This window comes from Dendrobates tinctorius, unplaced genomic scaffold, assembly GCF_039654945.1.
Source record: "Dendrobates tinctorius isolate UK_male_01 unplaced genomic scaffold, ASM3965494v1 ptg000205l, whole genome shotgun sequence".
In the NCBI taxonomy this organism is placed as follows: Eukaryota; Metazoa; Chordata; class Amphibia; order Anura; family Dendrobatidae; genus Dendrobates; species Dendrobates tinctorius.
Genome location: NW_027361872.1, coordinates 12,896,855 through 12,910,314, shown reverse-complemented (window position 1 = coordinate 12,910,314; position 13,460 = coordinate 12,896,855). Strand labels below are relative to the sequence as shown.

The window sequence follows — 13,460 nt, the reverse complement described above, 5'->3', positions numbered from 1 at the left end:
GCAATGCTCCTCTGGGAAATATGCAAATTGTCTCTTCAGAGAGGAAGAGGACTAGAACTCTAGTGTCACCTATAGAAAGTAGCAATCCTACAAGTCAATGTCGACCCTTTAACTAGCCTTGTCACATGACTTTGGTTAAAAGCCAAACCAGAATCTCAATTTGCAGACACTGTGTTTCGGGGTACTGCCCCTCGTCAGTGCAAAGTGTGAGATCTGGTTTGGCTGTGTAAGAGGAGTCAATTTCCGCAAGGAGAAATGATACTTCTTTGATATCGGTCAGACGCCTCTCACACAGCCGCAAGGAGAAACAATACTTCTTTGATGCCTCTCACACAGACAAATTTAGACAATTTACCTATTTTGTCCGAGTGAGTTGCTAGACTATCATAACAGCGTGGGAATGTATCCAAACTTTTCTCTAAATAATCCAATAAACAGCACAGAATAAAGTGTATCTAAATGCTTTTTTCTAATGCATAGTGTTATTGTATCCAAACTATTGGATATATGTATCTAAGCTTTTCTCTACATAATCTAATACACTTCATACTGTGCTGTTTACCTAAAACCTGTCTAGATTGGATATTCCAACTATGCATTGTGTGGACTGAAGGCCCTTCGTACTAAATGATTGTTGGGCACGTCATCACCAAATAAATGCTTCTTGACCATCCATTGGTCACAGGCATTAATGATTGCGGCAAATTTTAGTTTTTCCTGGTTCTATTAATGGTAGAAATCTGTCATAACTTGGTGTGACTCCCGTTTAATAAGTCAACCATGTTATGCATGTTTGCGGTTTTGCTTAGTGCAGACTGACAGCAGCATAATGAAATTCCTACACAAAGAATGGCATAACACAGCCATGTCCTATATTCTCTGGTGCAATTGCTATTTTCTGGCCTAAGAGGAACCATTGTGGGAAAGGCAGCAGATTAACTATTTCTGGACCGCCCATGACAATAAACATCACTGTAGAATAAGCAGCTGCGGACTTCCGGTTCCGGCGCTGTGATGTGAGGATGCAGGAGACAGAGCTCCGCGCACCCCTCAGCTACAAAGACCGACACAGACCACCCCACGGCCGCGGGAGGCAGCGGGAAGTGAGGGATAAGGAGTAGGAGACGCTGGTATATGGAGCGGTACCTTCTCAGGAGCGGCGGCAAGCATTTAAAGCCAGGAGCTGTTGGGGAAGATCACTCAGCACGAGACCACAAAATGGCGGCGGGCGCGGCTGACGCGGGATACAGCGGTCGGCAAGGAGGTGAGCAGAGCCTGGTGGAGGAGGAGGGGAAGAGGCAGCATGAGCAGCCGGCAGCCCAACAGAGCAGTCAGTTAACGGACGTGCTCATAGACTATGATCGCCTGGCAGGGGCGGTGGCAGCACACCTGGCGGACAAGATAAAGGAATCCCTGGAGGCCATGGTGGGGGTAGCGCTGTCCCCTATTAAAGAACAGGTCACACAGCAGGGAGCCAGAGTGGCAGAGCTGGAACAAAGATTATCTAACACCGAAGATGAGGTGATAACGTTAAAGGGCAAAATGAAGGAGATGGAGGAGGGTTCCCAGGCTATGAAAGACAAACTGGAAGATCTAGAAAACCGTTCCAGGAGAAGCAACTTAAGGCTAGTGGGGTTACCGGAAACAATAAGCATGCGGCAGCTGGATAGCATTTGTGAAGCAGAGCTTCCCAAGGTACTGGGCCTGACACACAAATGCAGAGTGGAAAGAGCGCACAGAGTGGGCCCTGTAAGAGAGTACACGGGCGCATGGGGAGCGAACGTGAAGGAGGGTAATGCAGGGGTGACTGGATCAGCCAGACTGCGCCAAGTCATAATAAAATATTTGGAATACAAAGACAAAGAAGAGTTGTTGCGAGCATTTAGAGGACGGAGGACCCCACTGTCTCTACAAGGACATAAAGTATTGATCTTTGGGGACTATTCGGCAGAGGTCACCCGGAAAAGGAAGTCCTTCAGTAAGATATGCACTACACTGTACCGCAAGGGGATAAAGTTTCAGCTACTCTATCCTGGCCTTCTTAGAGTGACAAAACAAGATGGATCTCTTTTTGTGACAAAGGACTTGAGAGAGGCGGAGAGATGGATGGAGGAGATGGAGGACAGAAACCTGACAAGTGAATCTACGGAAAGGAGGGGTGGTCGATACGGGGAGAGGGAGGGGGAGGTTCGGGAGGAGGGCTGGAACGAATGGAGGGAGAGGGGAGAGGAAGGGAAGGAGCCTCACATGGAGAATCCCAAGGCACGAAGATCGCCGCCACACAAGTCTGGAAACCAGGGCAGGGGAGTGCCTTGAGAGAGACTCTGGAGGGAGGATTTGAAGAAAAGAAGAAAAAGGAAAGGGTGGTTTTTTTTTGACTGAACTGTGGGACTTATGGGAGGGGAGATTGGTGGATAGTAGAGGTCAAAGGTGTTTTTTTCTTTTCCTTTCTGGCCTCTTCTTTTTGGTTCCCCTCGTCTTTTCAGATTCTATTGATCTTGGGGTCTTACCTACTCTGAGGGGTAGGGGAGTACTAATATCTGGGAGGGAACGGGCTTCTTTCTCATTTGTATTTTTTGATAAACTTCTCTGTTGGGGGTTGGGATGTCCACACCGTTGGGAAGAAGAGGGATTCTGAGTTCAGAAAAAACAAATACTATGTATGGGAGAGGAGGGAGGGGGTGCTATATGTTGGCTTGACTATTGACCAAGAAGGCCTTGTCTGAGTGAGTTGGGCAACAAAATAACGAGGGGTAGGCTATGTATAATTCTTAATTAGGTGGCTGAGGGGGAATTGCGGAGCCAGGAGCATCACAGAAAAAATGGGAGTGAAGAGATGTTTGATTGTAAAGGGGGGGTTAGTTGAGGGGTTGTTAAATGATAATAGAAATAGGAAGGGTAGATGGGTTCAGGGAAAGCAACGGCATAAGCGCACCGAACGCTTGGAGGAAACACAACATCACACATATGAAAGACCACATGGCGACTTGAAATATTTGAGGAATTGGGATAATGGTTAAAATAGTGACATGGAATGTGAAGGGATTGAAATCACCACATAAACGTATGATGATATTGAGGCAACTCAAAAGATTGAAAGTGGATATAGCATTACTACAGGAGACACACTTACCCCAGGGGGATTTCTTTCGTATGCAGAAATTATGGGTGGGAAAAGTAGTTGGGTCAGGCTCCTTGGGACGCAAGGCAGGGGTGATGATTCTAATCAACAAAAATTTTAATCACGATAGAGTCCCAGACCAATGACGAAGAAGGGAGGTATATCCACATCAAGCTTTCCAGTCCACAGGGAGAATTTGGTATACATAACATATATGCCCCCAACAACGAACAAACTTCTTTTTTTAACTTCATCAGTCAGGAACTGGAAAAGGATACAGAACTCAAAAGGGTAGTGGGAGGGGACTTTAATGCAGTGGTTTCAAGGGGGGAAGACAAGAGATATACACTCACTGGCCACTTTATTAGGTACACCATGCTAGTAAGGGGTTGGACCCCCTTTTGCCTTCAGAACTGCCTCAATTCTTCGTGGCAGAGATTCAACAAGGTGCTGGAAGCATTCCTCAGAGATTTTGGACCATATTGACATGATGGCATCACACAGTTGGCGCAGATTTGTCGGCTGCACATCCCTGATGCGAATCTCCCGTTCCACCACATCCCAAAGATGCTCTATTGGATTGAGATCTGGTGACTGAGGAGGCCATTTGAGTACAGTAAACTCATTGTCATGTTCAAGAAACCAATCTGAGATGATTCGAGCTTTATGACATGGCGCATTATCCTGCTGAAAGTAGCCATCAGATGTTGGGTACATTGTGGTCATAAAGGGATGGACATGGTCAGCAACAATACTCAGGTAGGCTGTGGCGTTGCAACGATGCTCAATTGGTACCAAGGGGCCCAAAGAGTGCCCAGAAAAAATTCCCCACACCATGACACCACCACCACCAGCCTGAACCGTTGATACAAGGCAGGATGGATCCATGCTTTCATGTTGTTTACGCCAAATTCTGACCCTACCATCCGAATGTCGCAGCAGAAATCGAGACTCATCAGACCAGGCAACGTTTTTCCAATCTTCTACTGTCCAATTTCGATGAGCTTGTGCAAATTGTAGCCTCAGTTTCCTGTTCTTAGCTGAGAGGAGTGGTACCCAGTGTGGTCTTCTGCTGCTGTAGCCCATCTGCCTCAAAGTTCGACGCACTGTGCGTTCAGAGATGCTCTTCTGCCTACCTTGGTTGTAACGGGTGGCAATTTGAGTCACTGTTGCCTTTCTATCAGCTCGAACCAGTCTGCCCATTCTCCTCTGACCTCTGGCATCAACATGGCATTTCCGGCCACAGAACTGCCGCTCACTGGATTTTTTTTCTTTTTCGGACCATTCTCTGTAAACCCTAGAGATGGTTGTGCGTGAAAATCCCAGTAGATCAGCAGTTTCTGAAATTCTCAGACCAGCCCTTCTGGCACCAACAATCATGCCACGTTCAAAGGCACTCAAATCACCTTTCTTCCCCATACTGATGCTCGGTTTGAACTGCAGGAGATTGTCTTGACCATGTCTACATGCCTAAATGCACTGAGTTGCCGCCATGTGACTGGCTGATTAGAAATTAAGTCTTAACACACAGTTGGACAGGTGTACCTAATAAAGTGGCCAGTGAGTGTAGTAGGGATGATGGTAGGCCAAATAGGGAGGTAAAAGGTTTAATGGCCAAGCTTTTGGAGGACACAAATCTGAAAGATAGCTGGAGGTTGTATCATCCAAATGACCGGGAGTACACTCACTATTCGCATCCCCATGAAGCGTGGTCCAGGATTGACTACATCTTGGTTGACCAATTTCTGATGCATAGGGTTAAGGATGTGGTTATTGAAGATATGGTGATATCGGATCACAGCCCGGTGCTTCTAGACATCACTGATATAATACAGAGGGGGACGGATTATCTGTGGAGGTTTCCGTCGTTTTTGCTTAGAGACAAGGAATTTGCCAAAACTCTGACCGAATGGTGGGATGATTATAGCAGAACTAACAGTGAACATGAGGCGGATGTAATGTTGTTCTGGGAAACAGCAAAAACAGTATTGAGAGAGAGATTGATGGGACATGTAGCTAAACTTAGAAAACATACTCACAAACAATACCAAGACGCAAGTGAGGCCCTCAGAGAGAAATACACGTGGTACTTAGCAAACAAGACACAAAGTGCGAAAGAGGAGTGGAAGGCAGCGAGACAGGAATTTCACTCTTGGGCGGGGAAAAGAGAGGATCTGATACGATCACAACAGGAAGTTGACCTACACAAATTTGGCAATAAAGCGGGGAAACTATTGGCCAATCTGGCGAAAGGACGACGACCAATGACCTTGATAACTAATATGACTAGACCGGACGGGAGAAAATCCTCAAGCCCACAGGAGATTACAGAGATTTTGGGGAATTATTATGCGAAACTATATAGCAAGGGGGAAGAGACGGGTGACAGGGGCAGTGATCTGTTGGAAAAAATAAAACTCTCGCAAATAAATACGGAAGAGCTGTCTAGATTGAACGCGGAAATAACAATAGAAGTACAGTCGGTAATAGGGGAATTGAACGTACACAAGGCACCGGGACCTGACGGGTTCAATGGGGAATTTTATAAAGAAATGAGAGAGCAGATAGCACCGGTTTTGACTAGAATGTACAATAAAATACTGGGAGGGTGTGGAATTTCGGGACATCTCAACACTGCGTACATAAAATTGATACCCAAGGGTGATAAGAATCTAGACAATCCAGCAAATTATAGGCCAATTTCATTAATAAACCAGGATCTCAAAATTTTGGCCAAATTGATGGCCAATAGGTTGGCGGAGATAATACCAAATTTAATTTCACCGGCACAATCGGGGTTTGTTAAAGGGAGGGCAGCGGTGACAAATGTGCAGAGGGCCATGTTGGTAATGGATGCCATTAGACAAAGGGATCTTCGAAAGGAGGAGTGTCCAGCCATGGTCACGCTTGATGCTGAAAAAGCGTTCAACAGCGTGAGGTGGACATGGCTGGAGACGGTGCTAGATAAGATGGGGATAAGGGGAGCTTTTCGTACATTCATAGGAGTATTGTATGCGAATCCTCAGGCGAGGGTGGCGACGCCCGGGTTCCTGTCGCGGTCTTTCCCTTTGAGCAAGGGGACTAGACAGGGATGTCCGTTGTCACCCCTCCTGTTTAATCTTGCCATTGAGCCATTGTCTCGACTGTTAAATGAAGGAGATTGTTTCGAAGGTATTAGTGTCGGGAAGGAACGACTGCACTCAGCCCTATTTGCGGACGATATCATATTATTCATGAACAACCCTCAGAGTGACCTACCAAAAGTGATAAAACAGATAGAGGAGTTTGGGAGCTTGTCGGGTTTTAAACTGAACAGAGCAAAGTGTGAAATACTATTTCTCTGTGGGCAAAAGATGCCACTAATGGTAGCAGATGGAACAAGGGTGGACATCTGTGGGATACCAATAGCAAAGTCACACCTTAAATATCTAGGAATACAGATGGGACGTACGTCAGCGTCGATATATGAATTGAACTACAAACCTTTGATACAGAAAATAGAACGGGAACTAAAGATGTGGGAAGGGCTACCGTTATCTTTGCTAGGTAGAAATCATCTCTTGAAAATGATGTGCTTTCCAAAGTTACTCTACCCAATGCAGACCATCCCCATGTTGTTGAAGCACACAGACATAAATAGATTGAATAAAGCATTCTCGACATTCCTATGGAGGGGGAAAAGACCGAGGATCAAAACGGAAAAATTGATGCAATCTTTGGAACAAGGAGGCATTAAACTGCCAAATATTAGAGGGTATAATTTGGCATGCCTGATGAGACACGCCATAGACTGGTTGAGGAAGACAAATGGGCATTCTGACATACGTTTAGAGAGTGAGTTCTGTAAACCCTGGGATTTAGGGGCACTATTGAAAACGTCATTGGCCAACATACCAAGGAACATTAAACACTCACTGGTATGTAGAGATACGGTGATGGCCTGGAAAGCAGTGAGGAAAAAATTCAAGTTGTCCTGGAGAATATCCAAACATCTTGATATATGGAGGTTCCCAGATTTCCCAGCGGGAAGGGATAAACTATTTTCAGAATGGAGGAACAAGGGGATAAAAAGGGTGACGGATCTAATACATGAGACGGAGAATAGATGGCTGACATACCAGGAAATCGTGACAAAATATGGGCTATCCACATTTCAAGTCCTCCAATACAAACAGATAGAAAAGGGGCTAATGTCACAATTGAGGGATGTTAGAATGGAACAGGTGACGAATGACATGGACAGAATTATTATGAAAGACCGACATGAGAATTCTATCTCTGCATTATATAAAGCTTTGAGGGAGGTTTTGATTCCAATATGCCCAGAACAAGTCTGGAGAGCATGGGCAAGACAATTAGGTGACACTGAAGCAGGGGATAAGATATTACAGGGGTGGATGAAGATGAGGAAGGAGGTGATTAATGAAGGTTGGAGGGATACACAATATAGGTTGATGCATAGAGCAATCTATGGTTTTAACATCCCAAATACACAACAGATAAACAGAGTGACCCATTGCCCCAAATGTAAATTGCCAAAAACAGACCTATTCCATGGGATCTGGCAATGCCCAGAGAGCCAGAAATTCTGGAAGAGACTGCAAGCATTTATGCAAAGAGTGGGGAGAGTGGAAGTTGAAATGGATCCATTGCTGTGGATCTTTCATTATAGGAACAAAGGACAGGTAGTAATAGGAGGGGAGGATCAGAGGCCCAAATTACCAAAATTGTTTCATGGGGTGGCTATGATAGGCAAAAGGGCTCTACTGTCCAAATGGCTTGAGGGAAGTGTGCCGTCGGAGGAGGAGGTGATGGGACAGATTAAATCTTTACTCAGAATCGAACAGTTGGAGGCGGAAAGGAACAAGGAGGGCTTGACAGGTAAATTTTTTAAAAAATGGAGGCATTTCATAGTAATACAGTGTGATGAAGAAGAAATAAGGAGAATAGTAAGGCCCTTTAAATATACAGAATGGTACCTATTGGAGGACATCCAAAACAATTTGGGGAAACTGAAGGTGGCTAATGAAGGTGAGGTGTAAGGTCCTGGTTGGGACAGGAGTTAAAAAGAAAAAAATGTGTGGTGATATTGTACAGGGGTGATGCTTGCAATCTGTGTTTTACAAGTGGTCTAGACATAAAGTGTGTGCGAAGTTGCTAGGGGAGAGTACTGAAAATGTAAGAGGAAGAGGGTTTGTTCAAGGGAGGGTTGGAAGGGAGGATGATAGGCTAAGCTATTGTCTGTTTATTGGAAATATGACTTATGTGAAATGAAGCAATGTCTATGAAAATTTGAAATAAAATTTGTGTTTAAAAAAGAATAAGCAGCTGCACAAAATTGTGTGGGTGGCAGGAGTGGGGAGCTGGCTGACACAGCTGGACTCCCCATAGAAAAGGCAGAGAGGGTTTATTATAATCTCTGCCTTCCTTATGGCTGTATACACAGTGCTGAATAAGCGTATACAGTATAGGAAGTGTATATAGTATAGGAAGCACTGACAATGCTACCTCCTATGGACCCAGTGATCGTGTGATCGCTAGGAGGGAGCTGGAGCTGCTGGGCTCTTACAGACCCCGATTAACCAGTGATCATCCAGGAGGTTGAATCTGCTCTGTAACTTGAGTTAATATAACAGTCACAGTTACAGGTGAAATCAGAAATATTAATAATATAAATGTATTTAAATACTGAAATGCTCCCCCCTTATCTCACACAAAAGATCCTGTATGACAATGTGGGGCATAATGTGTGAAATAAATGAAAAAAAAACACACTGAAAAAAGCAAGAAAAATATAAATAAAAAAGCCACTGGGTCTGAATCGAGGTTTGCAGCCCTGTCCTTGTCAAAATAAACCATATGTACCATATTTAAAAAAAAAAAAAAAATCATAAAGAAGAGTTCAATTTAAAATATTTTTAGTAGTTCCTTGTGGTCATAAAACAAAAATAAAATGAAAGAGACTTATTTCCTTTTACATTTTCCCCCTGATAGCAGCAAAAAAGGGAATATAAAAACGAAAGAAAAATTAGGCCCCATATGTCATAAAAAAAGTGGCAAAAATTAATTGGATATGCAAAAAAAGAAAAAAACTGCTAGAGCTGATAAAAGCACGTGTACGATAAAACTCAAGAGAGATTTTCCAGCTCCAAAGTTTGGGTTCCCATTGATTTCTATGGGGTTCGGGTTTAGAAACACTTCTGGTACCGAATTGAACTGTGGACCAAAGTTCGGTCGAACACGAACTTCCACGGATCCGCTCATCCCTACTGATCATCTGATGAACGAGCAAAATGATTGTTCAAGGGGTGAAATGATCTTATGGCTTTCTCAAAACATCACCATTCTCGGCCGTGCATCGTTCTGTATAAACAGGACTTGCACTGTCGAGAACAAGAGCTGCCAATGTGCACTGTACGATATACTAGGGATAATTCGGTGAGCATCATTTAGCACGGTCTGCCTGTGTAAGCAGTCTATTAAATGACCGACGCTGGATGAATACTTAGCGATCAACGGTAATTTAGTGCCGACCGTCAATTCTCGTCAACTGACTTTTACATGAACCATTAGTAATTATTCTACAGGGTGAGCCATTTATATGGATACACGTAAATAAAATGGGAATGGTTGGTGATATCAACTTCCTGTTTGTGGCACAAGGGAGGGGACAACTTTTCAAGACGGGTGGTGACCATGGCGGCCATTTTGAAGTCGGCCATTTTGGATCCAACTTTATTTTTTTACAATGGGAAGAGGGTCATGTGAGGAATGGGCCAACACACTACCAACAGTGTGTTCCAACCTCGTGAAGACTTACAGAAAACGACTGACCTCTGTCATTGCCAACAAAGGATATATAACAAAATATTGAGGTGAACTTTTGTTAATGACCAAATACTTATTTTCCACCATATTTTCCAAAATAAATGTTACCAAATCAGACAAGGTGATTTTTCTGGATTTGTCTTCTCATTTTGATTCTCAAAGTTGTGGTCTACCTATGATGTCAATTACAGGCCTCGCTCATCTTTATAAGTAGGAGAACTTGCACAATTGGTAGCTGACTAAATACTTTTTTTCCCCACTGTAGATTGCTGCCCCACCCGTTGAAGCCGACAGAACGGCTCATTAAAACAATAGCGAGGCAAAAAAAATAAGGAATAAAAACGTTGGTGGACGTTGTCACGATGAAGACAAGGATGAGAAGTTGTAGAAAAACAATGAACGCATTTCAAAGTCGATCTAATTTCTTCCTCATACAAAGAAGTACGGTACATAAAACAACTTAGAAAGAAAGCGGTGATGCAAGGAACTTATACGTTCCACCTATTGGTGAGTATAAAATCCAGGAGACACAATAGAACAACATATGAATAGTTTACAATCGCAATACAAATAGAGAATAGAAGATTATATATCCAATCTCTAGGTGAAAAAGTAGTTATGAAAAAAATAAAAATTCCCCCAAAATTTAAAAAACAAAAAACATTACTTTTGAAAAGGTTGAGGGGAAATTATTTTTTCCTTCAGAATTACTTTTTCATCTAGCGATGAACTCATCTATTCTTTACTTGTATTATGATTGTAAACTATTCATATGTTATATTGTGTGTCCGGGTTTTTATACACAGGCGGGACATGTAATTTCTTTGGATCACATCTTCCTTTTCAAGTTGTTTTATATACTTCTGTGCATGATAGCCGGAGGAAGAAATCAGATCAATTTTGAAACATGATGCTGTCTTTTAAGAAGTTTATTTTTTCTACACCCTTTTAACCTTGCCTTCATCGTGACATCGCCCATCACAACTTTTTTTTTCTTCTAATTTTATGCCTCGCAATCCCCCATAAAGGACCATAAAAATATCACTAAATAAAAAAGATCCACATAAAATAAAATACTCAGGAGAAGTGGGAGAAAAAGGCAAGAAAAACTGGACACTTTTCACCAGGTGACAGGTCCCTCTTTAAAAGACTAATTTTGGATTCAAATTTTGTGCCACAAGTCGATGACTTCTTATAAAACCCTAGAAAGTGTGAGAGGTAGGGAAACAAGATGGAATGGCTGTGACTGCCCACTGTGTACAACTGCAGAATCATGTGGCTGCTGTACAAATATGTGAAGAATGTTGCATACATTTCCATAGGACATTGGAGATTTTTTTCTCACCAGGTGATCAATAGACCTGAAGTACATAACTAGCTAAGAGCGTCACCAATTGGACTGTTCAGGAATGTCAGGTGTTAGCATGTTATTAGTGTCACCTCAGGTGCTTTACTAGTGTACCCACCTGTAATCTTAGCAGTCTTCTCTTCCTGGTTAACTCTATTCTCCTCATCATCCTCATTGTCTTCCTCAAAATCATCCAGGTTTCCTATGTCCGCTTGCTTCATGCTCATCAGACTGGCCAAACTTTGCATATCTTCATCCCTGAAAGAAAGCCACCACAAATCCTTGCCATTTATAACATCTCATAAATAATAAGGATGACCGCTTCATCAATACACAATCTGCTCAAGGTAGAGCGGAAAAGTAGTCTAGAATCACAGCATGACAGCATGATTGCATCCAGGTTTGTTCTCTCAAATAGTTCAAAGTTTCATAGAAAACAGTTTAATGATCCAACCGGGAAAGAGAATATTCCTATGACGACTCCAGGAGGCTGATTCTTCCACTGCCCTAGGTGATTGAAGGTAGCCTCTCCTGGTGCACACACATGGGAGAGACCCATCAATCACCTGGAATGAACTAGTCATGTCTCCGCCATTGGTCCAAGGTCGGAACTCCTAAGTACCGTGTATTCTCTATGACACTTTGGAGTGTTTCAGAGAAAAGTATACCTGGATGCCATCGCGCAGCCAGGCTCTGATTCATACTGCCTGTGCTTTGGGCAAGTGTACTTCCCGCCCAGACACACACCACGCCTCTAATCTCCCCGCTGTCTCTCCTGACTCTTTTAAATGGATTGTACCTAGTATTGAACTAACCAACAATACTAGACAGGACGGACAGATGTATCACAGTATCTGAAAAAATTATAAACTCCTTTTTGACAACCCCCTAACACATAAATAATATTTACTGTCAATTTTTCAATATTCTTTCTGTATCAATCCTTCACGGAGTTCAGAGTCTCTGTTTACTGTCAAACTCTTCACTGGTTTTCTGACACTGTTTTTCTGTTTTACTTTTCTAACACGTGACTTCAAGTGCCGCAGAATGGCGAAGGTTGAAACTGCCCAATATCTAATGGACAGGTGTAGCACTTGACACCGTTCACTCCCCGATGTTATACTAATAGCAGCTAGCTCTGCCATGTTGGTACTCCTCTGAAACTCTTTCCAATTAAAGTGTTGCAGTTCATTTTATAAGCGATCACAGGTTCAGGTCCCCTAAAGGGACTAAAAACAGTGGACTTTTCTTTTTTTTAAATGGGAATTTTAACAAAATAGAAAGAAAAATAACCGAAAAGTTTATATCTTTCCCCCTTTTCCTGTACAGGTAATAATTTATTTTTTAAAAAAGCATGTTTGATGTCACGGAGTCTAACATTATTCACTCTGTACAGTGGACGATGAAAACAATTTAAAAGTATAAAAAAAACAACTCCAGAATTGGTGTTAGTCTCCCCCAGGAAAAGTAATAAAAGTTTTTAATTTTCAAAGCCAGTAAAAAATACACAAAAAAGCTATAAATTAGGATATTGACATAATCGTGTTGACGGTTACCAGGTCAAGTGGTGCAAACAAAACCCATAGTACACCCACAGCTAAAATCTGAGAATCAGCCGGCTATGGTAAAATACACATTGGATTTGTCATAAGAAAATCCGAAAATTGCAAATGTAGAAGTAAGGAGTTTGCACCTGTGCATTATGTGACCAGGACAGATTTAATCCATTGGAAGAAAAGAATGACAGCAAGCAGAGATCTAAAAAACCATGATAAGGATGAAAACAAGAGGAAAATATATTAGAAAACCATAGGTCATGCTTTTCTAATATGTCCCGTAGGTATTCGGAACAGATTTACAATTCTAATTACATCGGCTTCATTATTTGCTTATACATAATTTTCATCCCAAAAAGAAGAAAAACTCAACTAACAGAAAACAAATTCATACGTTCATATTAATCAGACGTCTGCATTCAGAGACGCCTGAATGGTTACAAAGCAGGGGCACATCGGTATTGTGCAATATGCAAGATAGATTATTATTAAGCAGCAGGGATACAGTACTGGCTATTTGTAAAAATATCTGTTACTGACGCTCAAACAGAAAAAAGGTTTTCATACATTTTATTTTTTTTTTTATTAAGAGAAATGATCTATTTCG

At 42.4% G+C, this 13,460-nt stretch overlaps 1 protein-coding gene across 6 annotated transcripts in view; it reads right to left on the bottom strand.

Moving 5' to 3' along the window:
• The window catches only part of EHBP1 (EH domain binding protein 1), a 492,549-nt gene that overhangs the window by 334,728 nt on the left and 144,361 nt on the right, over positions 1 to 13,460 (bottom strand). For all 6 annotated transcript variants that reach the window (XM_073554042.1, XM_073554045.1, XM_073554043.1 and 3 more), the window contains exon 7: positions 11,416 to 11,555. In XM_073554042.1, coding sequence (XP_073410143.1) covers positions 11,416 to 11,555 — 140 coding nt within the window. The remainder of the gene's footprint in view (positions 1 to 11,415; positions 11,556 to 13,460) is intronic.